This window comes from Diceros bicornis, chromosome 28 (genome assembly GCF_020826845.1).
Source record: "Diceros bicornis minor isolate mBicDic1 chromosome 28, mDicBic1.mat.cur, whole genome shotgun sequence".
NCBI lineage: Eukaryota > Metazoa > Chordata > Mammalia > Perissodactyla > Rhinocerotidae > Diceros > Diceros bicornis.
The window spans coordinates 39,899,167-39,926,615 of record NC_080767.1 but is presented as its reverse complement, the minus strand read 5'-3'; the positions used below and the strand labels follow the sequence as shown (position 1 = coordinate 39,926,615).

At 48.9% G+C, this 27,449-nt stretch overlaps 1 protein-coding gene across 7 annotated transcripts in view; it reads left to right on the top strand.

The window, feature by feature from the left end:
- The window catches only part of AK8 (adenylate kinase 8), a 124,529-nt gene that overhangs the window by 11,700 nt on the left and 85,380 nt on the right, over positions 1 to 27,449 (top strand). For 6 of the 7 annotated variants that reach the window (XM_058524379.1, XM_058524381.1, XM_058524378.1 and 3 more), the window contains one exon: positions 7,226 to 7,294. In XM_058524379.1, the coding sequence (XP_058380362.1) occupies positions 7,226 to 7,294 (69 nt within the window). Of the gene's footprint in view, positions 1 to 6,586; positions 6,736 to 7,225; positions 7,295 to 27,449 lie in introns of those variants that run through there. The other variant, XM_058524384.1, reaches the window with a different exon arrangement.

The window sequence follows — 27,449 nt, the reverse complement described above, 5'->3', positions numbered from 1 at the left end:
GCTGGGGTAAAATGACGTACAGGCAGTCTGTATGAAGGAGGGAGAGGATTCTTAAATAGGGCGCGTATCCTGGTGGTTTTGAGGTATGGGGTTTGTGGTGAGAAAGGATCATTCATAGAGTGAGGATGCCTTTTTGTACCGATGGAGCAGCCCAGGCTGGCTCCTTTTCCTCTTAGGGTAAACCAGGTACAGTGGGTGCAGGCCGGGCAGGGGTCTCCATTCCCACAGATGATGCACCTGCTGGCCTGTGCCAGGACGTGCAGAGCTGAGCTGGCATTAAAGGGCAGTGGTCCAGCTGTCTCCAGAGTGGAAAGACCTCTCTGTGCGCTGCCTCTCAGGGGTGCTTCCTTCCACCACTTGGGGCGCCATGTGGCACAGGGGCCACCGTCCTGGTTCAGTCAGTCCCCGTCCACTCTGTCCACCTCTCACACATGGTGGGTAGCATCCCAGGAGGATCGAGTGTTCTGTTTCTAAAATCTCACCAACCCTATATTTGAAAGACGTTTTCTAAAGGGAAGTACAGGCCTTGATCATGTTGTTTCTCTTTAATAGAAATAGAAACTTCAGAGTATTTCTTCAAAATCTGTTTTGGAACTTGAGCAGGTATCTCAGTTGGTTCGGGCTGTTACAACAAAATACCGCAGAATGGGTGGCTTAGAAAGAACAGAAATTCATTTCTCACAATTCTGGAGGCTAGAGTCCAAGATCATCGCACCAGCAGATTCTGTGTCTGGTGAGGGCCGTCTTCTCACTGCCACCTCACATGGCGGAGAGGACAGGGAGCTCTCTGGGGCTTCTTTTATAAGGGCACTAATCCCATTCATGAGGCTGTGCTCTCATGACCTAATCACCTCCCAAAGGCCCCACCTCCCAGTACTGTCACCTTGAGGGTTAGGATTTAAGCGTATGAATCTGGGGGACATGCACATTCAGACCATGGCAGCAGGGATGTGCCCTTTTGGGCGTTCTTTACCGAGACCCAGGCCTTCTCGTGTTTGTGAGGGAAGACAGCTGAGAACAGGAAGGATCCTGTTTTTGCTGAAGGATCCTGTGTTTGCTGAACACTGTGTGTCGGGCACTTTCCAGGCCTTCCCTCCTTGCCTTGTGATCTCCACGTGCGGTGTGGTCTTCTGACCTACAGAGCCTGTGGAGGTGAAGTGATCGCCCAGGGCAGGATTCAGGCCTATGGGTGCCCTAAGCCCCATCCGCTATGGTGCCCCCTTGGCCCTTCCATGGCTTAAAATCCAGAGTTTAAGGGTCCTGCACATGGGGCCAGCCCGGTGGCGCAAGCGGTTAAGTGCGCACGCTCCGCTGCGGCGGCCTGGGGTTCACCGATTCAGATCCCGGGCACGCACTGGCACACCACTTGTCAAGCCATGCTGTGGCGGTGTCCCATATAAAGTAGAGGAAGATGAGCATGGTTGTTAGCCTAGGGCCAGTCTTCCTCAGCAAAAAAAAAGAGGAGGATTGGCAGATGTTAGCCCAGGGCTGATCTTCCTCACAAAAAGAAAAAAAAAAAAGGGTCCTGCACACACATCAGCTGCTGAGTTTATTGCCAGCCAGCTGTTTTTACTCTTATGCAATGAGACAGAAACGTGTTATATGATGACATCTTCAAACCAAACTTTTAAACTTGAGTCACTTGCCATGCCAAAGAAAAATTGTTTTTAAACAATGCAGTTTAAAGTCAAACACAGCAGATAAAGACAATTACAAAAAATTTGACAAAAGTGGAGTGTGGTGGTGAAACAGTTATGGGCATGATCGTGGGGTGGGGGTGGGAACTCTGGTGCCCCCCTTCCCCAAGTGAGAGCTTATTTTATGTAATGGATAATCCAGGGCTGCCCCAGGCCTGGCCCCGCCAGTAGGGGTAAGAACCCCAGGTTTCTCACCAGTCTCTGCATAGACTCCCGCTAAGAGCTGTTTGTATCCTTTATTCATCTACATTCATTGGGCAAGGTCTTTACACATGGCCATGTGGCCATTGTTCCTCCAAGAATTTGGTAGTGAGTCTTCAGGCCTCATGGGCTGCCAATGAATGGTGGCTGGTGGGACAACTCTCATGGCCAGCCCTTGGATGCAATAGCAGAGATCCATCTGGGCTGGGCAGGGCAAAAAAAAGAAATCTGAAGGGGGACACAGTGACTCCTGGGACCTGGATGGAGGCAGCACCCACCTCCTTGGCTCTGTGGCCGAGAATTGGGCAGCCATCCTTGGCCTTTCTGCCTCTTTGAGGTCACTTCATCTTCTGTCTCCATTCTCTTCCATCTTTCTTGGCCACTCATGACCACTACCCCTGTTCCCAGGTTCCCATGTCCTCAATTCAAACCACCCACAGAGGCAGCTCCAAGGCCACATTCTCAGAAAAGGGGATCTGCTCAGGCCAACTGGTCAGGTGTCCCAAGAGCCCGTCAGCTCTGGTGAGGGGTGAGCAAAGAGGGTTCTGCGAGGCCATGGAGCACCGACATGGCTGGGAGGGTGAGGGCACTTCTCAGAGGTGAGGGGTGTGAATTAGGCAGACTCCCAACCCCAAGTTTGCCAATTACAACAACTTGGTAGAAGAGGAGGAAAACCTCATTCAGCAAGGTCAGCCACCGCACAGTGAGCTGCTTCTAAACTGCTTCATCTAGAGCCCCCTCTGCCCCCACACTCCTGGGTTAGGGCTCTCAGGGGAGAGTAAGTGATGCCTCCCTGTCCTGCCCTGAAGTCTTGCAGGAGTCGGAGTGTATGATTATAGTTTGGGGGGACATCAACTTTTGGGGTAGGAATATGCTTTTAGTAAGGAAGCAGTTATCTCATTTTTTGCAGAAGATAAGCTTTTTAGGGTGAGGGAGGCAGGCTTATTTCTAGGCTAAAGATGCTTTTATTAGGTTTATAAAATTCAACGGAGAGGAGGGAGTTTAGAGAAATTCCTCCTGGGTTTCGTTACACTAATTATCAGCATATTTCAGACCACATCGAAGTGCTTTCAAGGGTGTCTTGTTGGGGTTCCTTGGTTAGGAAGCACGGGTGGAGGGAAGATGAAAGGCAGGGACGTCAGGACCGATCGAGGAGTAAAAGGTCCTGAAGAGCTGGCACGGTGCGAGTCTGGGCAGCCGTGCGTGGCCTTGCCGCAGTCGGCCGCCCGCAGGTGAGGCCTCTCATCGAGTGTTGTCTTTAAATCGTCTGCTGATTGGGAGCCTTTACAGCTCTTTTTGCAAGTAGCGATAATACCTTCAAATACCTAATTTTCTCCTGTTAATCTTAGCTCTGCCCTACACAGAATTCTCTTACGTTGCTGGTGTTAACTAAGACATCTCCATTTTAGGGATTTTCAAATGGTTCCTGAAATACTTCCCAATCACCTACTGTGTGCACAGCACTGTCCTGCAGTGCCATGGGAGACCCACAGATGAATTCCTTCCTGCCCATGGGAACTAGCAGCCAGTGGGAGAGACCGAGGGTACCATAAAACTAGGCACAAGCCTGGATCTGGGGCCAGGAAGGCTTCATGTAATGGGTGGCTTGGGTGACTAACTGATTTACTCAGTAAGTGTCCTCTGAGCAGATGCTAAATCCAGGCCCTGGCTCTGGGCTGGGAAGAGGGGTATAGGCTGCAAGATTTAGGGGCTCCATGGCGCCATAACCACAGTCATGGCCTTCCTAAGGGCACCACTGTGACATTGATGACATGGAAGAGCCCGGAATCAGGCAAAGTGCCACAAAACCCACGCGGGCAGGCAGATCCCTGAGGGTGCTGGGGCTTCCAGGTGACTAGCGATTGAAAACAGCTTTTTTTTTGTTTGACTGTTTATAATAAAGTGTTATAAAGATATTCAGAAGCAGTGAGAATAGTATAAGAACGCTCATGGACCCATCACCCGGCTCAACCAGTATCAGAATAATGGCAATCCAGTTTCATGTTGACCCTTCCATCCCCCTGCCCCCGGTCATTTGAAAGCAAACCGATACAACATTTCATTTCATCCATAGATGTTTTAGTCTGTGTCTGCTGAGGGACTGAATATACGATGACCAGACTGTATATAAAAATAGAACTCTGACCCACAACCTGTAGCAACCTGCCCAGGAAACCAACCCATTATCTATAGTAAGCAGCCCAGGAAGCCAGCCAGCTGTAAGTGAGACTTGGAGGAAGTCAGACTGCTGTCTCTAGTTTGATCTGGGAAGCGCAACAGCCCTGTAACAATCAGCCCCAAATGTCCAAGACTTAATAACTTCCAGCTTCCCTAATTTTTGTCTCTACTTCCAACTTATGACCAACCAGAGAAAGCCAAATATGCCCCTCTAACCAAGCACACAGGACGCCCTGCTTCCGGTTGGCCTCCTCCAGCTTCCCCAGACCCGCAGCCTCTATCAGGCACACCTGAGCCTTCCCCTTTTCTGCTGGAACGCTTTCCCGCCCTGAGAAAAGAAAACCTTTACTGTTGAACTCCTGGCAGGAAGAATACGTATTTGCAAATTTGAAACTGCCTAGTCCAGAGGCTCTCAGCCTTGGCAGCACATTAGACTCGCCTGGGCCCCACCAGACTCATTTAGTCTGAATCCCCCGAAGTAGGGCCAGGCATCAGAATTTAAAAATGCTCCCAGGGAATTCTAGCTTGGCCAGCTAGGAGCCCACCCTAGACACCACTCTCCCTTTCTTACTGCAGTTACCTCTGCAGCACAACTATTGCTAAATCAAGGTTTCTTTTGAATGCAACTGTTGCCTTAGAGGAGAACAGCCTGTGTTTGTTGAATGAATAAGTGACCCAAGCTTTGAAGGCTTGTCAGACAGGAAGGAGCCAAAGCTGGGTTCTTCCTCACTTCAGTTGTGTTTAATTCCTAACTTCAATTCCGTTTAAAAATTTAAAATCTGATGTAACCCTATGTACCCAAGTGCCCAGCTGTCAGAGTCACCATTTTCTTTAATATCCAAATAAGAACTGTGCCCTCATCCCACCTCTGTCTACACAAAGAAACACAGTTCCCTCCAAGTATTTCTGGGATTGCCCAGCAGCTCTTGCTTCCAGGTCCTCTGGATCATCTCCATCCCTCCACTATCGTCTCCGGCCTTGCTGCTCCCTGTCCTGGAGGCTGTGCCGACACAGAGCATGCAGGAGCCCTCACGCTGCATCCTCCCTGCCAGCCACTCAAGGCAGTGGTGTGGAACAGGCCTTTGTGGCGGTTTGGGGTGGTGGAGGTAATGACAGCCCAGGATGGGGTCAGATAAACCCAAGGACCGGTCTCTGCAGCTCCTCTTAAAGTTCATTGGCCTTTCCCACTCAGAGCCTCTCTTTTGGGCCACCCTACTCTGTGGGCCGGTCGCGTGCCACATGCTGGGGTCTTGCTCTTCCTTCAAAGCCATGTATCCTGTTCTCTCCCTCTCATCTCCTGTCCCCCTTTCCAGTCTCTGCCCTTTAGAACTAGGCGAGTTCCTGCCAGCTAAACCCCCTCTGACAACCCTGAGAAGCAGCAGGAACTTGGAAATGAGAGTTGTCTTTACAAGATTCTCTGATCCATTCTTAAGTGAGCTCAAGTCCAAGTTCGGGGCTGCCCTCCCCCACTAGCAGCCCCCTAGGGAGAAGGGGCAGAGTTGGGGATTCCAGGAGTCTCAACCGTTCCCCTCCCCACTCTGCTCCAGAGGTAGATCAAAATGCCTATGACTCCTGAGCAAGCATCACCCAAAGGTGACACAGGGACATTAGGGACTCTGAGAGTGGGGCCTGGTGATGGGAACACACCGGCTCCTGTCATCCTGGTGAGGAAGCCCAGGCTTGGAGAAGTTAAGGGAGGCGCCCCAGGAGGCAGAGCCAGGTTTCAACCTCCATACCTGGATGCCTCTGAACAGCAACATCCTTCAGGGGAGGGGCGGCACCTCTGAGGTTAGCAGGTCAGCGGTTCTGCCCGCGCCCCCAGGCGTTTGGAGCTGGAAGGAGAAAGGTCCAAATTGGAGCCAACACAGCCAATTCTGCCCTTAATGGCAAGGAAGCAGGCTGGGTGTTTCGTTGCCACTGAGTAGGGAGATGAGGGGTCAGGGGCCTGCACTGGGCTGAGCCTTCTCTCTGACCCGCAGGGCCTTCGCCGGGCTCCGTCAGTTTGTCCCTGATTCTCCTCAGAAAGCCAAGCTTTGGGGGGCTGGGGCGGGAGAGCATGGCGGAGCTGTGGAAGAAGGGAGCCTCCTGATTCCTGCGAAGACAGTTCGGCGGGGCTTCGAGAAGCGGCCCCCTGGAAACCCCCACTGCTGACGTGACACATCAAAGCTGGCATCGAGGCAGCGCGGAGGCGGGAGCTGCGGGGGGCACCCGGGAGGGGCCGCGCTCAAAGCCACCGGCCTGTACCCCGCTGTGCAGACTGCGGGGGGGGCACTGTGCCCCAACCAGACCTGTTGCCTTTCAACCCATGTTCTTTGACTGGCTTGCACCCCCTCCCCCCCACGCCCAGTACCTGTTTGAATGCTGCCTCCTGAATGGGTGTTGTCAGGGAAGGACATGACTCCTGGGAAACCGGCTTCAGAAAGGACCCTGGCTCTGCCTGGGGTAGGGAGGGGCCACAGGGGGCCAGAAAAGGATGGAAGCAGTTCGGAGGGGAGGTGCTCCCTGTCCACCCCCTTCCCTCACCAGCCTGGGGAGGTTTCCTCGGATAGCTGGGAGGATGTGGGCACTGGCAGAAAGACACCTTTCCTTTCCAGCAACTTCTCCCATGTAGGGTAGGGCTGTTGGGTGCTTGAGTGTGCGTAAGACATTGGTTCTCCAGGTGTGGTCCCCAGACCAGGAGCCTTAGCATCACCTGAAAACTTGTTAGAAATGCAAATTTAAGCCCCACCTAGCCTGGGGAGGCTCAGAGAGCACTGTCTGTAGGCAGCGACACTTGGTGCTGAGGCTCAGAGGGCTCCTGGAGCCGCTCAGGTGGGGGTGGGGCAGAGCATCTGGGTGGGGGCACAGGATAAGCAAGAGCCTGGAGGTCGGTGCACACGTGTGTTGGGGGGGGCGTCAAAGAGGTGGTCAGTGCAGAATGAAGCTCAGGGCAGGTGGTGGGGGCAGTGGAGGCTGAAGGGGGGCAAGGCCACAAGGTGGGCCTGGGCTCAACAGAGCCTCCCGGGCATTAGTCAGGGACCTGGAGAAATTTCGTGTCAACACAGCCAGGTCCTCAGTTCTCAGCTGAGCCTACTGGCCTGCCCATTATGTGTCCTTTGAACTCAATCCACAAGTTCAAGCCTTCATTCTTCATGTCATCTTTCCTTTAGACAGTGCCCAGCATGCAGCTTGTCAGACTGATTCGGGACCGCCTGAGTGAGGAGGACTGCATCAGGCGGGTAAGAGGCCCTGCGTGGAGCCAGCTTGGGGCTCCCAGATAAAGGGGGAGGGGGAACGTGGGTTCATGTTCTAGAGCAGAGATGACCTGCAGAATAGGGTAGAAACAGACAAACTGGAACTCCGCGAAGGATGCCACCTTGGATGGAGGGAAAATAACAAGGTGGAGTCTGGGGTCTCCATCGGGGTTCCTGTAGGAAAGAGCTGGTCCGCCCCAGGGGGTCACAGGAGAGCCTTTACTGAAAGGGTAGTTGCTGAAGTGTAGGGGAGAAAGGCAACCAGTAAGGGCCAGTGAAGCCGCCTGAGACCAGCAGCACAGGGAGCTGGACACCTCTGGACCTGGAGGGGCAGAGGGAGAATTGGGGGGTACCCCAAGCTGTCCTTCATCCTCTGATCTCCTGCCAGTGCCCGCCTTGGCCAGACCCAATGAAGCCAGAGGGCAGGGGGTCCAGGTCAGCCTTCTGGGGCACCGAAGGGGGTTGTGATGTTGTGATTTATAATAATAAATGCGTATTTGGTCTTCTTTCTGTTCTTGGCACAGAGCTAACTAAAACCCTGGGAATTTGCTAAGTGAGGAGAGCGGTAAATGTGCCTTTTGTTATGTTAACGAGGTGACTTTTGGAAGCACCTAAGGATGGGGGCTGGTTTCCAGGGGAACCAACCCTGTGATTGGAGGGTTGGGACTCTCAGTCGCACCCTCTGACCTCTGGGGAGGGGTGAGGGGCTGGAGGTTGAATCAATCACCAATGGCCAATGATTTAATCAATCGTGCCTGTGTAGTGAAGCCTCCCTAAAAACCCAAAGGGATGGAGTTTGAGAGCTTCCGAGTTGGTGAACACGTGGAGGTGCTGGGAGAGTGGTGCTCCTGGAGAGGGCATGGAAGGTCTGCGCCTTTCCCCATACCTCGCCCTGTGCATCTCTTCCATTTGGCTGCTCTTGAGTTATATCCTCTATAATAAACCAGTAATCTAGTAAGTAAAATGTTTCTCTGAGTTCTGTGAGCCACTCCAGCAAATTAATTGAACTAGAGGATGAGTCCTGGGAATCTCTGATTTATAGCCAGTGGGTCCAAAGTACAGGTGACAACCTGGACTTGCTACTGGCATCTGAAGTGGGCGTGGGGAATGGCGGGCCAGTCTTGTGGGACTGAGCCCTTAACCTGTGGAATCTGATGCTGTCTCCTGGCAGATAGCGTCAGAATTGAGTTGAAACGTAGGACACCCAACTGGGGTCCTAGAATTGCTTGTTGGTGGTGTGGGAAGTGTCTCCCCGAACACACACGCCAGCTCCACACATTGGAATTGGTGACCTAACCCGAAAAGAGGGGTGGAGAGGGTGGGGGATCTGAAGCACTGAGTCCTCAGATTCTCACAGGAACCCTATTCAGTCGGCACCATTACTTCCCCATTTTCCAGATCTTCTCCCAGTCTGCAGCTGTCTTGTTGTTCTCATATCAGTGTCTTTCACGGAGCAAATGTTTTTGATTGTAATGAAGTCCAATTTATCAATTATTTGAACATTTTTTAGTATTCCATTTTAATTTATCTCTTGTGTGTTTTTTTTTTTATAATTTTATTTATTTATTTATTTTCCCCCAAAGCCCCAGTAGATAGTTGTATGTCATAGTTGCACATCCTTCTAGTTGCTGTATGTGGGACGCGACCTCAGCATGGCCGGAGAAGCGGTGCGTCGGTGCGTGCCCGGGATCCGAACCCCGGGCCGCCAGCAGCGGAGCACGTGCACTTAACCGCTAAGCCGTGGGGCCAGCCCTCTCTTGTGTTTTTTGCTATATCTCTTTGTATAGTTTTTTTAGTGGATGATCTTTAATTATAATATACAGACTTAACTTTTCACAGTCTATTTAGAGTCAGTATTTTACCATTTCAAACAGAATATGCAATATAGCCCCTTTACTCTCCTCTGTGTTGTAGCTGTCGTATGTATTATTACATCTGTGTACATTGCAGTCCCATCAGGCAATGTTAAACTTTTTGCTTTCAGTCATCAAACATATTTTAAAGAACTCAGAGGAGAAGAGTCTGTTATGTTTGTCCAGGTATTAGCATTTCTGTTGCTCTTCCTTCGTTCTTCATGTTCCAAGTGTCCCTTTCTGTCTGAAAAACTTCTTTTAGCAATTCTTTTAGAGGAGGTCTGCTGGCACTGAATTCTCTTGATTTTCCTTCATCTGAGAATGTCTTTATTTTGCCTTCATTCCTGAAGGATATCTGTTTCTGGACTTAGAATTCTAGATGAACAGTTTTTTCTTTCAGCACTTTATAAATGTTCCACTGACTTTTAACCTGTGGTTTCTGTTGAAAAATCCACAGTCATTCAAACTCTTATGAGTAATGCATCATTTCTCTTGCTGCTTTCAAGATTGGTTTCTTTGTTTGGAATTTTCAGCAATTTAGTTATGATATGTCTGGGCATGAATTTCTTTGGATTTATTCTTTTTGGGGTTTGCTGAATTCCTTGAATTTATAAGTTTATGTTTACCTCCAAACTTGGGACGTTTTCAGCCATTACTTTCACATAATTTTCCACATCATTCTCTTTCTCCTCTCGAGACTCCAATGCCGTGAACGTCAGACCTTTAGCTATTCTCCCACAGGTCCCTGAAGCTCTACTCTGTTTTTTCCCCTGTCTTTTTTTCTCTCTGTTGATAAGATTTGATGATTTGTATTGAACGATCTTCAGGCTCATTGAATCTTTCCTCTCTCATCTCCAGTCCACTATTGAGCCCATCCGGTGAATTTGTATGTTGATTATTGTATTTTTTAGTTCTAAAAATTCTATTTGGTTCTTTTGTCTTCTCTTTCTTTGCTGAGACTTTCCATTTGTCCATGCATTTATTTGTTTAAGCTTTGTTGTTGTGGGTTTTTTTTTAATTTTATTTATTTATTTTTTTCCCCCCAAAGCCCCAGTAGATAGTTGTATGTCATAGCTGCACATCCCTCCAGTTGCCATATGCAGGACGCGGCCTCAGCATGGCCAGAGAAGTGGTGCGTCGGTGCGCGCCCGGGACCCGAACCCGGGCTACCAGCAGTGGAGCGTGCGCACTTAACCGCTAAGCCACGGGGCCGGCCCCGTTGTTGTTTTTTAATAATAGCTGCTTCAGAGTCTTGGGTAATTCTAACATCTGAGCTGAGGTTTTCCTGGTTCTTGCTGTGCTAAGTAATTTTGTTTCTGGACATTTTTCATATTGCTGCGCGACTCTGGGTCTTGTTTGAATCCTATGGCAAATGTTGATCTTATTGACTTAGCAGGCCATCGATGCAGCTGTGCTCAGGCCGCGAATTCCAGCCACCTTCTCTGGGTTGTGGTGTTGGCGTCAGCTCTGCTTTCAAGTCTTGGCAGTGCTGTGCAGTGCTCCGCAGCTCTGTGCTGTGTGTATGCCGCTCCGTGGGGCCTGGGCAGTGGTCTGCGCTATAGTTGGTGTCTCAGTGTCTTTGGAATGTGGTTTAAGGTCAGACCCATGCATGCACAGCTTGAGGGGGCACCCATGAGTCCATGCACAACTTTATTTGGCTGCTTTCCTGAGCTCTCCCTCTGCCATCTTCATGGTGACTTCTGGTTCCCTGGTGTTCTTTTTGGTCTTCTAGCCAGACAGCTGGGACTTGATTTACCCTGCTCTGCCACAGGCTTCCTGTGACTACACTTGTGACCAGGGCCAAGTGGTGGGAGGACAGTGAAAGGAAACATTTATGGGGCTTTGCTCCATTCTCTAGAGACTGGAGGGGAAGGGTCCCCTGCTCCCTCAGGGTTTCAGGCACCTGCAGGCTCCCTTTGTCACTGCTACTGCAGCAAGATTGCCTGGGGGCTGGAGTGCAAGCAAACAGGGAAAAGAGAAAAAACACTCGGAGATTTCCCCCACTCTCTGAGCGTTAGGAGTCCCCTTTCCCACTGCTCAAGCCAGAAGTAGAGGGCTCCTCCTGGCCCTCTCTCTGTCCCTACCTGTTGCCCATCTCAGGTTTCAGGCTGCCTGAGGACCAGGCTAGGAAATACTTGTTTGATGGTATTTTGAATTCTGCTCTTCTTCCCTAATTCACTTACTACTGTATACTTTTCTGAGTCCTCAAATAGGTGCCCCATGCATTCTGTCCGTGTGTTCTAGCTGCTTTCAGGGGGAGTGACAGGCTGGGGTGTGTGTACCCCATCTTGTCCAGAACCAGAACTTGTGTGCTTTTTTTCTTAACGTACAGATATGTGCACGTGTGCTCTCACACACACACACTCTTGCTTAAAAATTAATTGAGGCCCAAATCGGGGAAGACAACTGTACATCTTTCCAGTGCAGTGTTGAACAAATAGCAGTTCTCATAGGCTTGCTCGGCATGGTCCTCAGCCACGTGAGTCTAAATCACCAGAGGGCCACAGACGAGCTTCAGTCTGGGTTTCAGAATCTGATTTGAACAGCGTGTTTTGCTCTGACCTCAAAGTGTTCACAGTGAGCTGATGGTCTCCCACTGCCTGGGCACAGGCAAGGGCCCAAAGCTGAGAGGCCATTCTGAATCCGGAGTAAATAAGCTATTTCTGTGAAGGCCAGATAGTAAATATTTTAGGTTTTGCAGACTATACAGTCTCTGTTGCAACTACTCAAGTCTGATGTAATGTGAAAGCTGCCGTACGTGATACAGAAATGAAAGGGCATGGGTTATCCCAGTAAAACTTTATTTACACACACAGGCAGCAGGTTGGCCTTGGCCCAGGGGCTATAGTTTGCCGACTCCTGTTCTAAATGATACTTTCACATGATCCTGAAAACACTCTGCCGTTGCTCTTCAGTTCTAAATAAAAAGCAAACTTCCACCTTCCAGGAATGTTAGAGAAAAGACCACTTAACCATAATCTTTCATTTTAATCAAGTTCCCTCTTTCTCACCCCGCTCCCAAGTCCACCTGGCTCAATTCACCCACTCTAGTCAAGTGCCCCCTGCAGGCACTGCATTGCCCTTGCTGCTGGGACCGTTCTCCCTGCATCCACGCACCCTCCTCCTCAATCCCCTACAAGCAACGTGGTCCCATGGGCCTCAGGCTCACCATCTGCAGTTGGAGACAGAGCCTCACATGACCAAAGCAAGGCAGGCTGTGGGAAGGGTTGTGATGGGGCCACAGTGTGAAGGAAAATCAGGCCCAGAGGGTTCAGTTGTTACAGAAGCCTCTAGAGATGGGGATGGAGTGGGGTGCAGAGGGAACGCAGGCAGAACGAGGCAGGAATTGGGAATACAGCCCCTCCTCGATACTCTTAGTTCAACCAACCTCAGATCAACTCTTCTTAAAACTGACCCATAAATCAGTCACTGTCTTATCTAGGAAATGCCAAAACAATCATTTGTCAAGGAATAAAGGGGAGGGGAAAACGTCCTCAGTCACTGGAAACGGGCTGGCACTTTCCTGTACAAAATGCTCTAAGCCTTAATCCATAATTGATTACGAGTTTGCCAAGTCGAATTAAACTCTTGCACTGCCGATCACCAGACGGGAGGCATTTGGGTCTGCTTCTCTTCTCTTTGCTCTGTAGAGCTAAACTGTTTCTCCTTTTCACCAGCAATGCTCACCCTGTTTGGCCAAATATTGAGGGGTGCTACTCCTTTGGTATGAGTGTACCCAAATCACTCAGACTGGAACCCCTCAGCGGGCTGGGGGCTGTATTTAAAAGCACAACTGGATAAAGCCTTGCACATCAGGCGAATGCAATATGCCAAGAGCTCTTGGAACCAGGACTATGAGCGTGATTAGCTGTGGCTCTGAACACATGGGAGAGGAGTAATTCTTTAGTTCCTGTCCCAGGAGTCACACTTGCCCTGAGGAACGTGGGCTACTCATGAGCCGAGGTCACAGCCCTGCCAACCGGAAGTCCCAGCAGAGATGGCTCCATGGTCTGTCACGGTGTCAGCAAGGGCAGCTAGGGCTTTCCCATGCCTAGTTCAGATTTCCTTTTAAGACACTTAGGACCCCCAACCACCCTGTGACCCAGGAGCTTCATCAGGAACTGCTGTGTCCCAGTGGTTCTGCTTGCAGGCCCTCCCTCACGGTCAAGAATGTTCACTTTGACAGGCTGCCTTGGTGCAGCAGAGGTCTGGAGCCTGAGCCCAGCTGACCACTGGAACGCAAGAGGCCCTGGGGCCTGGCAAGCAGTAGAGCAAGCCCAGCTTCTCTGCTCAGACCCTCCGCCTGGCCCAGAGAAAAGCCAGTGCCTCGGACCAGGCACCATGCCCAGCTCCTTACCCATCCTCACATGACCCTACCAGGACAGTGTTATTATTATTGTGCCCATTTTACAGATGCAGGACCTGAGGTACACTCAAAGCCACACAGCTGGAGCAGCAGGGCTGGCATGAGGACCCAGGCTGGTGAAGTGCAGGAGCACGGGGCAGGCACTTGACTCCTGGCCACAGGGCCCTGCTGTGCAGCCCCGGCAGAGAGCTCCAAGACCGGGCAATGGCTGTGTGCTCTCTGTGGGGCCCAGAGGTCTGCTGGCTCCCTCCGTCACTGTGCTTACCAAATGCCTTGCCAGGATTTGTTGCCCCACCAGCCAGAGTTTCCTAAAGGCGATTGTTTGTTTATTTGTTTATTCTCTTATGCAACAAAGGCCACGGCAGTGAGCAAAAGAGTTAAACGCTGTGCTCTCAAGGAGCACAGATTCTAACCGCGGGGAGACAGACAGTAAACCAAATAAATAAGTAAAACATGCAGTCATGGTGCTAGCTAGAGATGGGTGCTTGGGAAATACAGCAGAAAGCGGTCCTGGCGTGGGGCCTGGCAGATATGCCAGCAAAGAGGGTGTATCTACAAGGAGGGAAGGGTGCCTCTGCGGGCCCCTGTCTCCAGTCTACACCCCAGAGCTGGGTGGAAGGCTGAGGGTGTGATGGAGGCAGGCAGGGAGGAAATAAAGGAAGGGAGGAACCCACTGTCATATTATTGGTGAACCTCAACCAACTGGCATGGAAGCCAGAGCATCTGGACTGCTGAGCGACCCCCAAAGACGCCATCCTTCACAATCTTGAAATTTGTGAAACAAGCTTATTTTTTGTAACTTATTTTTATAAGTTAGTGCATCCCAAGTGAAATATTTCTATGTAAGTGTTCAACCTGGAATTCAGAGGTGTAGACTGGTGGGGTTGGGGTGTGGGGTGCGTTCCACAGTGAGATGCCCCCCGGGAACTCATGCCTGACACAGGAGCCAGCTGGCCTGGGCCGGTTTGTGCATATGATTTAAAAAAGAACCTCCATAACTCACTGAGTCATGGTTTCTAGGGAGAATATGGTGGTTCTCTCTGTGATTTCAACTAGACATCCAAAACTTGCCCTCAGTGATCAAAAATAGTCTCTCAAATGCGTATTCAGCTTCTATAAAGTTTCTTGAGCTTATCTAAAAGCTTTATCTGCCCAGCCTCTCTGCACAGTGTACCTGCAGTGTGGGCTAAGTGTGAGACCAGGTGTCCCAAGTCCTTGTCGACAGCTGCCACCACCATCAGAATGATAATAACATTAATAAGAATGTTATTAATGAATTATAAGTGATGTTATTATTAGTTACATTGTACTATATGACTATATTGTGCATTATAATTAATACTACTGGCTGAATTAATACTATTTTTATTAATATTGATAATGGTGTTAATTATCATTATTATTACTGTTTTGATGATGGTGGTAGGTGTTGTCTGGATTCCAGAGACTTGGAACACGGGGTCTGCCACTTTGGCCACTACACTACGTTGAAGGTGCACTATGCCAAGAAGTAGTGATTATTATTCCGTTGATGGTGACCATGGATGGGGTGTTGAGGGCTGAGTGCCACATGCATGATCTCGTTTCGTCTTTACAACAGCCCACGGAGGCGGACTGTCCTCACCCCTGTTTTAGGGATGCAGACCCTAAGACTTGCAGAGTCTTCCTCAAGGCCCCACAGTCAGACCCAGGGCTGAGAGGCAAACACGGAGTCGTGTGTTTGCCCCTCTGTTCCCGTCCCACCAGCGTGTGGCTGTGTCCCCTCACAAGTGCTTCATTTCCTGAGGCCTCCATTTCTCCATCTGTAAAATGACGGGCTTGGGCTTGAGCACTGAAGCCCCTTCCAGCCTTACATTCGTATTCTGAGCAGGTCCAAGCCATCGTTACCTGCAGAGCAAAGAAATATCTCCTTTAATTTCTTTTAAAATTTGTTCTGAGCTTCAAGGGGCATCCAGTACCTTTTTCATCTCTTCCCGGTGGAGACAGGATTTCAAGAGTAAGAGGTGAGGCGTTTAATTATATGCTTTGGTTGTTCAGAAAGAAAACAAACCCTCATCCAAAATAAACAGGCTTTCTTGCTTTTAGGGAGAAAAATGACACATATGCATATTCATTTATATGGTAATTATTATTATTTCGCTACACAGGGACTGGAATTGGTAATTTAGAGCACGAAAGGAAGCAGGGAATAGTGTTCAGGGAAAAAGAATGCAATCACAGCCCGTCAGGATTCTGTAGTTAATGTTGGGGTTTTTCCTTTTCTTTTTTTTTTTTTTTTTGGTCTAATGCAATCTCTTTGAAGAATTTCCTTGAAGTGACCATCAACTGCATTAGAGAAAGAGACACTAGCACTCTGTATTGGAACTATCAAAAGGAGGTGGGCTCTACCTGTTGGGGACCCACTGGCCTTTCTTAGGGACAGTCAGGTTCTTGAAGTCTGAGAGTTCTCCTGTTCACATCTATAGGGCAAAGGGAGGCTAAGAAATAAGGCAGCGAGTTCAGGGAACTTGAGTGGAAAGGCTCCGTACCAGAGATTCCAAGTCTTACCTTCCCCATAGTCACCTTTGTTCTCCAGTTCTCTGGGTTACTAAGAATCCCTTTCCTTTCTTTGGCACCTAATCCATCTCCCTGCAGCTCCCCTAGTTTCTTCCTAATCCTTTCTTCATATTGCCGTTGGAGGGATCACTTTATAAAAAAGAATGAATTTATTTCTTGACTGCAATACATTTATATAGCTCAAAAGTCAAAAGGTACCCAAGTTCCCCTCCCACTCCTGTCCCCCAGCCACCCAGTTTCCTTCCCTGGAGGCAACTGATTTAACACTCTTGAAAGAACATCCTTTCATAGAGAAGCATTTGTCTTTTTAAAACACCTTACTGAGTCCCTCCACTGATTCCCATCCATCTTGGCATGCATCCCTAAAGCCCTGTGAGGCCTGGGCCTGCCTGCAGCCCAGCTTCATCCCTCTGCATTGTATAGATTATCTAAGACTTTGCCTTAGCAGACCAGAGAGAAAGATGCTCCTTACTGGCTGATGAAGTAAACTGCCACGTTGGAGAAGCCCTCATGGGCAGCCTGTAGGACCTGAGGGCAGCTTCCAGTCAGCAAGAAACCAGAGCCCTCAGTCTTACAGCAGCATGGAAGTGAATTCTGTCAACAACTTGAGTGAGCTTGGAAGCAGTTCTTCCACAGTCAAGCCTCCAGATGAGAATGCAGCCCAGCTGACACCTTGCTTGCTGTCCTGTGAGAACCCTGAGCAGAGAACCCAGCCAAGCGGTGCTCAGACTTCTGGCCGTAGGAACTCAGATAATAAATGTGTTGTTTTAAGCCACTAAGAACATGACAATTTGTTATGCAGCAATAGAAAACTAATACACACGTGCTCCTTTCACTGCCAGAGACACCCCCACACTGTAGGTGGGCAGCTGCTTCTCATTCCTTAGTCTTAGGTTAAAGTCACTTCCTCAAGCAGGCCCCCCGACCTCGCCCAGCCCCAGGTGAGGCTGGGTTTCCTGCTACACGAGTTCACAGCATCCTGCTCTTCTCCTCTGCTCTTCCACAGCTGTAATTAGGAATGTGAGTTCTGGGAGGGCAGGGGCCCCATCTATCCTATTCACTGCAGAATCCCCCAGCATCTCACTTGGTACCTGGCACAGACTCCAAGCTTGGGAAATATTTATGAAATGAGTGAATGAATGCCATCCAGATAATTCCCCAGTTCTGCACCACCATGGCAATGAAACTGTCCCAACTATCCCAAGTTGCTATTGGCCCAAGGAAGGGCAGATGTTTCAAGTCCAACACAACTATGCAATCAAATCTGAATGTCCTCATGACGGTTTCGACAACAGGAACGTATTTGTCCTAAGGCTTCTCTGGGGAGAATTTTCTTGGTTGTTGCCCTGGCTTGGTTTTATGTGAATTGTGGAGATCTGTTTAGTGACTTTCCTCATCACTTAAAATTGTTTTCCGTTATCAGTGCTTTCAAGGTTCCCGTTTGGCCTTGGTCTCCTACAGCTTGACCATGTGCAACTGCTGCACCCCGAGGGTGGAGTTGACCCCAAGACCTGGTGTTCAAGTTTTTGAGAACCAGTCTTCCAATTTGATCTTGGTGCCCTATGCCAAGACCAAGGACCCTGTGTCCTCCCTCTTCATTCCTTTAATCAACTGTAACAAGGATGAACCACCAGGACGCTTGATTTTATAATATTAGGTAAAAGCATATCGTTAAAGTAATCGTGCCTTGTGGATGAATTTCAATTTGTCTTGTCTTTTTGTTTGTGAGGAAGATCAGCCCTGAGCTAACATCTGTTGCCAGTCCTCCTCTTTTTGCTGAGGAAGATTGGTCCTGGGCTAACATCCGTGCCCATCTTCCTCTACTTTATATGGGACGCCGCCACAGCATGGCTTGACAAACGGTGCATTGGTGCGCACCCAGGATCCGAACCTGCAAACCCCCAGCCGCTGAAGCGGCGCACGTGCACTTAATCGCTACACCACCGGGCCGGCCCATGTCTTATTTTTTTAAAAAAAATACTGTCTTTAGAAATCATCCTACTGGGCCAGCCCCATGGCTTAGCGGTTAAGTGGGCACGCTCCACTACTGGCGGCCCGGGTTCGGATCTCGGGCACGCACCGACGCACCGCTTCTCCGGCCATGCTGAGGCCGCATCCTACATACAGCAACTAGAAGGATGTGCAACTATGACATACGACTATCTACTGGGGCTTTCGGGAAAAAAAGGAGGAGGATTGGCAATAGATGTTAGCTCAGAGCCAGTCTTCCTCAGCAAAAAGAGGAGGATTAGCATGGATGTTAGCTCAGGGCTGATCTTCCTCGCAAAGAAAAAAAAAAAAAGGAATCATCCTACCTAAAACCTTTTACAAAAGTGGAAACTGAGGCCTGGATGGAGGAAGAGCCTTAGCCTTCATCAGGACCAGTGGGCCAGGCCAGTGGGGCACTTTACCCACCACCACACTGAGGTTCTTGGCTACTTGGCTGCCAGGCCTGGCTTCAGCTGGGGACTCTGTGATCTTGTGCCAGCCCTTTGACAAAGGCATTTTTGCATCACCAGAACCAGACTGAGGTGGAATTTTGTGGGCAGGAAAATATCTGGCTAAGAGAAAGAGAAGAAGTGTTTCAATGTATGGTCACCCTTCTCCCTGGCTCTGTGAGGGAAAGGAAGGGCTTGTGCCCAATTATGGTGGCTTATCAGACGATGGGAGTTTTATCACCCATGAAAAGGCACCCATGGAGAGGCCTCCTCTCATCAGGAATGTGATTTATGGGCTCTGCAGATGGCTCGTGTTAGCCTCTGCTGGCCTGAGCCATCCCTTGCATGTCTAGGCTGGTGGACAGCAGCTAGGGAGAAGGCAGAAGGACCCAGTGGGGAGAGCTGCTCAGGCCTCGGCACATCTCCATGTGGAGTACCCTGTGATTGCAGGCCGGCCGCCTGGGCTCTGGGGTGCTCAGTGCACTGTCCGAAGCAAGGCTGTCTCGTGCTCTCTGGTTAAATGTGCTCATACAAGTAAAGTTCTTAGCACCGTGCCTGGCCCTGAGGTCACTTAGGCAGAGCTCAGATGATTTTCCCGTGCAAGATGAGCGGGTGAAAACAAGTAGGACCACTTCTGGGTGGGAGAAGACTACTGCTCCGGCCCGCTTCACTGTGTGTTGGGAAGAGTCCTATACCCTTCTGGGATCGGCTCGTGACCCACCAGGGGCGCGCACAGCACGCGTTCCGAGTCATTACTTGACTGAGTTCTGTAACATCCTTGTACCTGCCTGGATGAGAATTAGCAGTCTTTTAAATGTGGTGCCTGAGGAAAAAAATCAATGAAATTTCAAAACCAGCTGGAGCCTGCCTCCCCGGCTTCTCTCCATTTGCCTTGGTTTTTCTTTCATTTTGTGAGCTTCCACTTTGGATCGAGTTCTATGGCTCTGGAGGTTAGGACTGGTTCAGAAGGTTGCCGAGTATAAGGCAAGAAGCCAAGCACACAGAATGTGGCTCCCTCCTTTGAAGGCTGAGCTGGGCTGTGGGGAAGGGACCTTTAGCATGACTGAGGCAGGAATTCGCTGCATTGGTGCTCAGCTGGTGGTCGGTACCCTCCTCAGTCGTGTCGTGTTGCAGCATCTCTTTATGCTTCCTAAACGGTGATGCTCGGAGCCCCCACCTGAGTGGAAGCCACACTTTGACTAACAAAAACTAGACCTGCTGTGTCTTTGCATCCTCCCCTGGTGCCGCCAAATGGAAGCCTGTGCAGGAATGCCGCCCCACTCTGCCTTCTGGTTACTGAGTTCCAACTGTCTCCTCTCATTCCCCAGCACCTGGTCAAGAAGTCTTCCTAACCCGCCCACCAAAAGCAAAGGAGTGAAAAATGAAACCTGTCCACAAGAGCGCATGGTTAGTTAAATGGGACGTAAACAGGCCTCTACTTCAGCAAGTTCAAAAAATACTACCTTGCCCATGTTGGGCACAGAGAGAGAATCTCCCTCTGCCCTTTTCTTTAAGGTTCGTATGGCTGGCCAAATAATTAACAAGACAGGTTAGCAGGAGAAAATAATACAAGTTTAATAACATGTATACATGGGAGAAACTCAGAAATGAGCAACTCATCCCTCTGTCTAAGCTGCTTGCTTAAGTATTGCAGCTAAAGGCGAGGAGCGTGTTGGGGGTGGGTACTGGCCTGGGACTTCAGAGGGCAGGAGGACAATTCTTTTCGGGGTCATCTATAGATAATGTGGTCAGGGAGAGACAGAGTTTTTGATAAAAGGGGCTTGATGCCCCTCCCATTGTAACATCTATTTTACATTATCTTTATAGCCATCATGATAGAAGATCTGTTCCAGGAAGGAGCCACCATGTCAAATTCTTTAGGCAGTTAGTGGGGGAGGTCAAATGTCCTTCAGAGAAAACAATCAAGGTAAAGAGATATATTTCAGGGTGGCCAAATTTTGATCTCCCACACCCACGACTCATCAGGCCTGTGATCTTGTTATGGTAAAGATCGGGAAGAATAAAAATGAAGGCCAGAACAAAGTCCAAACACAGGTGCTGGAAGCAGAATTGGTCCATCAAGATAAAGACACAAATAATGGGTAGGCAGCATTTATTAGCACATAATATGTGCCAGACAGTGCCAGCTCTGAGGCATTTTCTGATGGGATTCGCACAACTGTCCTATGAGGTTTTCAATAACTAAGACTTATGGGCACCTACTGTATGCCAGGCACTGTTCTATGTTGTGTTAGGAACAAAACAGAACAAAGGAAACAGAGCACCCGCTTTCGTGGGCATGCGGCTAACAGTGCAGGTAGGTGGTAAGTATTGAAATGCTCCCATTTTACAGAAAAGGAGTCTGCAGCACTGGAAACCCACTGCTGCTCTAAAGGAAGGATACGTGTGTTACTTAAAAGAAAAACAGACCTTCTAGAAATCCATCAAGGTCAAAACGTCTGGCTCCACATAATCTCCCTTCTTGAGCAGTAGAAAGAATGCCATCATCAAATGCAAAACTTTGGTCGGCCAAACTTTGACCATGTCCCCAAAATTCCATGCATCAGGTGGAAGGTCTCCTATGCACAATGGAAGATCACGTCCCCAACCCCACAATTGCCAGAACGGGGTGGGGGACTGGGGGGAATGTTTCCTTTACATAAAATGCAAAATTATACCTTCCACTCACAGGTTAACCTCTTCTAATATCATTTACTATCACAGAGATTCTCAGTGATTTCATGATAAAGGAGGAGATGATGTAGTGTACTTTTGACTATGGAACCAAAAGTTTCAAGTTTACTTCGCAGGTTTCTAGAGTCTTTTTTCTTTTTTCCTTTTTGGTCTCAGATTTATGCTTCCCTGCCCATAACATGAGTCAGTATTTTATAGTGGAAATGCTAACGGAGTAGAGGAGCCCGATTCTGGTCTACAGAACCACCAGCTGTTTGTTTTATTTCTCCTTGTGGTGTCATTGGGCTGGCATTAATTACCCGGCTTTCATCCTCTGACAGTAGGAACACAGGATTTTCTTGCCATTGTTTTGACACTCACGGGTTTATAGATGTCACTGGCATCCTCGGAGGAGTGCAGTTTTATTGATCAACAGCCCTGCTGGGGCCCGGGGCTGTGTGTTCCTCTAATGCAAATGCAGTTAGGATTCCAGGGCATCAGAGGGGAGGTCTGAACTCTGCTCAGAAAACTCATGGCATGCGTCACAGCGAGGCAGGGGCTCTGAGGGCCCGGCATGGTGCGGTGGAGCCCGGTGAGTAGACCTCATCGGTCCCTCGTTTGTGGGTGTTGCTGGCCCTGGTTGGTGTGATGGAGGGCTTGTTAATGGCACATGTGGCCCCCCTCTCTTCATGCTGAGCAGCAGCCCCCGTGCGCCCTGTGGGCGGCAGGTGCATGGGATGCATCTTGTGATCCCTCTCGCTGCCACTGGGGAGGAAAGATAGATGCCTGGAGGCAGGACAGAAGCTGATGGTTGAGCAGCTCTCAGTGGACTCTGAGCAGCAGAGGAAACAAGACTGAACTTGGAACCAGCAACCACGTCACGCTTGGCAGGTTGAGGGCTGATTGAGAGGCCAGAGTGGAGACCTGCCTCCTGAGAGCTGGAAATGCCTACTAGGAGGACAGAGCAGAAGGGCCACAGTTCCTCGTTTCCCCGTTCCTAAGCTCTTAGTGTTACTTAGTTTTTCAGTTAGCTGTCAACAATGGGAAGCATGATGTATGGTGTGCCAGCAGGCTGAAAAACAGTGAGCAACTCCCATTTCTCCAGCACCTCCAGGCTGCCAGATGTTGTGCTAGCATTTTCCGTACATCATTGCGTCCCGTCCTAAACACTGTGAGGTGCAGGCACTAGCAGCATTATTCCTATTTTGCAGACAAGGAAATAGTCATACAGCTGGTAATTGGGGGTCCAGGGGTCCCCATCTGACTCAATTCTGTCAGTTAATAGGATTTAAAAGAACTGTGGAAACTAAAGTGGATGATTTTAAGCTATAACCTGTAACATACTAACTACCCCCAATTTTCATTCTAAACACACTGACTACCGATAATACTAATTATGAATAAGAGTATTGGTTAGCATACAAGAGTAAATGTGTATTTTATTGGTATGCCTCTTATTTATTGAGACTCTGTGGAATGCACTAGTATCTAGACTGATGAATTCTCATCTTCTGGAGACAGAATAGACCTCCTCACATTCCCTTGTCAGCAGTAGGTTAGGTTTGATTTTTCCTGGAGCAACAGAATGGGGTTTAGTCTCTGGAAGTGGTCCTGGCCTCTGGGCGAGTTGGGAGTGAATGTCCCCAGGGAACTGAGCTGGAGGGAGAAGGCTGCTTTGACTGGAAGAGAGGGATTAAGAATGGGAGTGTATTTTCTGAAGGAAGTGACCCAGACACACCAGAGACGGTTGGACAGAGGGGAAGGTGACCAGTTGCGTGGCCAGCACCCACCAGGAGGGAGTGATGAGTGACTGGATCCTAGGTCTTCCTACTGAAGCTCTTAGCCCGCTGTAACAGTGTGATGCCTGTTTTCCATGTGCTGGGCTCAGGCTGGCGTCCCAGGTGGCTCCTGACCGTGGTTTCTGGAGGAGCAAACTCCCCTGGGGCAGGGCCTTCTGGTCAGGCTCTGACAAACGGATGGGCACACCTAAGCAGTCTGCAGTAGCCGGCAACCCACTAGACTCCCCTCATTTTAATAGAAATGTGTTTTCCCAAGCCATCTTTAGTTAGAAAGCTTTCCTCAGTTCAGATCTGGAAGGCCAGTTACTTCTCTTTCCAAGAGATTGCCTTTTTAAGTGAATTCTTCATATTAAATTCTACAAACTTAAGTAGGGTTCCTTCTTGAAAGTAGGTAGAGAGAAAGAACATATTTCATCTTACTCAAATTATAATGATAAATCTGGTTAACATTGGGCCATTTCTTTAATGCCAGGTGCTTATTTTGTTGTTGTTTGTTTCTTTGTATACCTTATTTAATTATCCCAACAGCTATGAGAGAGATTGTTATTATTGTACCCATTTTGCAGATTAGGAAAATAAGGTCCAGAGGGGTCGAAGTGACTGGGTAAAGTCACACAACTGGCAGTGGCACAGGCTGATTCCAAAGTCCCTGCTTTTTACCACCATGATAAACTGATACTCTCAAGAGCTAATCTTGCTTCCAAAGAGGTGGGTCTGTACCACAGACACGCTTTAAAATGTTTGAGAGGAATGGTCCCATTAACTTAATGTTGGATTATCCATTTCTTTCACTTTCAACCAGAGGCCACTGTGTCTGAACCTGAGACTAAATGTGAATGTGTAAAACGAGCTCTCTCTGCAGTGGGTCATCTTGGCGTCATCCCAGCCTCAGAGCTGGGGTGGGACTGGTCCGTTGGGGGATAGAACAGTGTTGTCTTCAAACTGTCTTCCTCTGCAGAGTGGCTTCAGGGGCACCACAGACATTTGATGTGAATTTGACTTTAAAATACTTGCTAGCTATTTGGGAACTAATAAAAAGTCTCTTGAACGTTCACATCTGTGCTTTACCAAATTTTGACACCCTGGGGATCATTGGGCAGTTTTAACCTGCAGATCTAGGAGTACAGATTTTCTTGGAACTGCACATTTCTATAAAAACGTCACACATGTGTCACTCATTAGCAAGGGTAGACCTCAACACTGTTGGTTATTTAGAAAAATCCCTCCTGCACATTCCAGCCTTGTCTGAGCAGATGCGTTGTTGGGCTACGCACAAAGGAAGGCTGGGCAAAGCCCAGGCTCGCCTTGCATGCATGGCGGAGTCCGTGGGTAGGAGCAGGTTAAGGAAAAACCCGTCCGACCACATTCATATATTTGAGCGCGGTGGGGGATGCCAGCAGGTGTTGCGTGTTGTTTGAGATTAAACTTTGAAATAAAAATTCTTGCTGCTTATCTTCCAGATGAGTTGAATATGGAAGGCATCCTAAGATGATGGGGCAGGCTAAGATTTTAATGTTTTATATAAACCAAAGGCACTGGCACTGGAGCAATTTGATGTCACTTTTTTTTTCTCTTCATCAAAACAGTCTCACCGTTCTCACTGCTGGCCTCGAGACCATATCCATTTCCCAAACTTGATCTTTTAAGATGCATTTTTCTGGCTGATAAAGTCTCTTTTTTTTTTTCCTCTGTCATATATTGGGAAACCACTTAATATCTCACTGGAAAAAAAGGGAGGTGGCTGGTGGGCCTGTGATGCATCCTGTGATGCTTCCCCTGGTTCAGACTTTGAGCTGAGGGAATCTGATTTATCAAATCTGAACCTTCAGCCTTAGGTTGCCTCCAGGGAACGCCTGGGATGGAGCCTCCCGAGTTGGCAGTTGGAGCTGGGAGCCAGATCGGGGCGTCCTAGAAGGAACCCAGGGGAGCGCCCCACTCTGGTCTTTGGAAGAGGCAGGGGCAATGCATCAAAAAGGCAGAGGACCCAGAAGGCAAGAGTCTTAGCACGTGAGGTTGCTAATTGCGCTTTAATAATAGTCAGGAGTGCGGAAAAGGCCAGTGTTCACACTGAACGAGATGCGGGCTCTGCATCAGGCCAGTCTCTGCTGGGCCTCGCCAAGTTCCCTAGGCTGGCTGGCTGCTTTTCTTTCCTTTTTTTCCATCTGTGACATCTGCTCGGTGCTTGTCCCTCCTGTGATACCGTACCCCTCGCAGCTGTGCAGACCTCCGCTCTGCGCTGGTGCATGGAGTGCCCTGAGCATACGGCCTTTTTGATGTGTGATAAAACAGAACCGAGCCACGGGGGTATGACGAGTGAAGGCATCAGAATATCAATTAACCTGCTCTGAACAAAGCTGCAGCACCAGAGTGGAGCAGACAGTTCACTGAAGTGTCGGGAAGATGGATAAGGTATTCTAATTAGGAGTTGACTGACACCTCCGCATCCAGCCACTCCTGGAAGTCAGACCCACGAACCTCACGAGTGTCCCACCATGGCAGTGGTCGGATGCTATTTACTGATTTATGACTTCTTGCTTTGCCAAAATTTGCAGCCATTAACTTGTTCTCAGCCAAAATTGCTGTTTCCCCTTGAAAGTGTGGTCCATTTTGCAACTGGGCAGACCCTCTATAAACGCAAGAGCCCTGGGAAAGAAGACCTTTTCCCAGCACTAAGCCTCGGGCTTCCATCTTCAGGATGCCCCTGACCAACAGTCCCTGACAGTGGAATTGGTCACTGTGCCCTTCCTTTCCAGGTGGACCGACGTGGACTGACTTGGGCTGGTGCAGGGGTGAAGGGTCTCCATGGCTGCCTTCCCCATAGAGTGTGGGGCTGTGCTAAGTAGGATACAGGGGGGTGCTGTCCAAAGGGGTCCCTCAGGGACCTCGTTTCTTGGTACTGTCATATCACCCCCTGAGTGTGAAAGAGCAGACCTGGAGAGCTGGTGGCCTGAGATGCACGTCAGAGCCCCCTACCTTCTTCTTCTTTAAATTTAACATCCGCACCAGAGAGGCTAGGCTAATTAGGAAGATGTTCCTCATTTTGCTACATTTTTTCTGTGTAATTGGAAGGCCCACTTTCTCCAGTGAGAAGTTGGTGAGAGCTGTTCCCCTGAATAGTTCTAAAAGCTTTGGACCACATACTGATATCAGCTGCAGACTTATGGGCGAGATTATAATGCTTGCTCAGTAATGCAATATTAAAAGCGGAGGCCTTGGTGCTGAGCGAAGGTGGAGTTCCAACCTTCTTTCAGCTTCAAAAAGTGACTCGAAACAGAATTACCAGCCTTTGTCCTAGAAGAAGCAATCGGTGGGCTCCCAACCCCTCCCCTCCAAATAAAGAAAAATAAAGGCATCTGAATGTAGCTAAAGTTCAGAAAATTTTGCTTCAGCGTGCAGAACTGGAAGTGAGGGAGCTCTCAGACACCAGTCTCCTGGTTCCTGTGGCGGTGCTCACATCTGTAGATGTTTGTGCTTTTTAAGAGCTGCAGCCCAGCGCCTGGCTGGCTATAACAAGGACTTGAGGGAGCAAAAGGCTGTTAAAATTTTTTTTGCACTTTTGCTTCATTAGTTCTAGAAACCAGGGTCTCTGTGGCTGCACGTTTTTCTGCATAATTTAAGAAATTAATGAAAGCATGCCTGGTTTTTCCAACACTCTTTACTCCGTAAATTTGTTCAGCTTTTTTTTTAACTGTCAGTTGAGGCTGTTGGAACTTAAATATTTTAATATTGAAATGTAGGCCCTTTTTTTTTTTTTTAAAGCAAGACATTTCTTGCCTTCACCCACACGGTGTTCTGTAAATCAAATGTTATGGGATATGTGTGACCTTGAGTCTGAGTTCACCCCGTCAGTCCATCCTCTGACCTTAAAGCAACTGAGTTCTCATAATGACTCAGAGGGAGGGGTCTATGGCAAGGGGGGATCCCTTCTGGGAGCCAGTGTCAGAAACCTCACTTCAGCTTGTGGTTGTCTGAGCCCCCTCACTGCAGAAAGGAGGCCTGGAGAAGCAATTTGCCGCTTTATTTCACTCTTCTGTATTTCAGTTTATCTAATTTATCTGGATAGCAAGTCAAAAGCATTAAATAGTGTGGGGTGTGTGTGTAATTCTAAACTCATGGGACTTTAGAAATTGTTTAGTAACATTGTCGAGGGACATTAAAAAAACAGTTTAAGAAAACGGGAAGATAATGTGTTGACTTGATATTGCAAAAATGTCAATTCTTCATAAATTCATCTACACATTTAATGTCATTCCAAAATCCTAGTAGAATTTCTGTTTTGCAACTTGACAAGATATTTCTGCTGCTTACCTGGAAGAACAAATTTTTGAAAAAAAGACAAAGCTGGAGGAGTATGTCCTATTAGATGTAACAATAAATTATAAACCATAATTGGTATAAGGATGATACAAGAGTCTACAGGCAGAAAGATGCCAGAGCCCACGTGATATCAGCAGT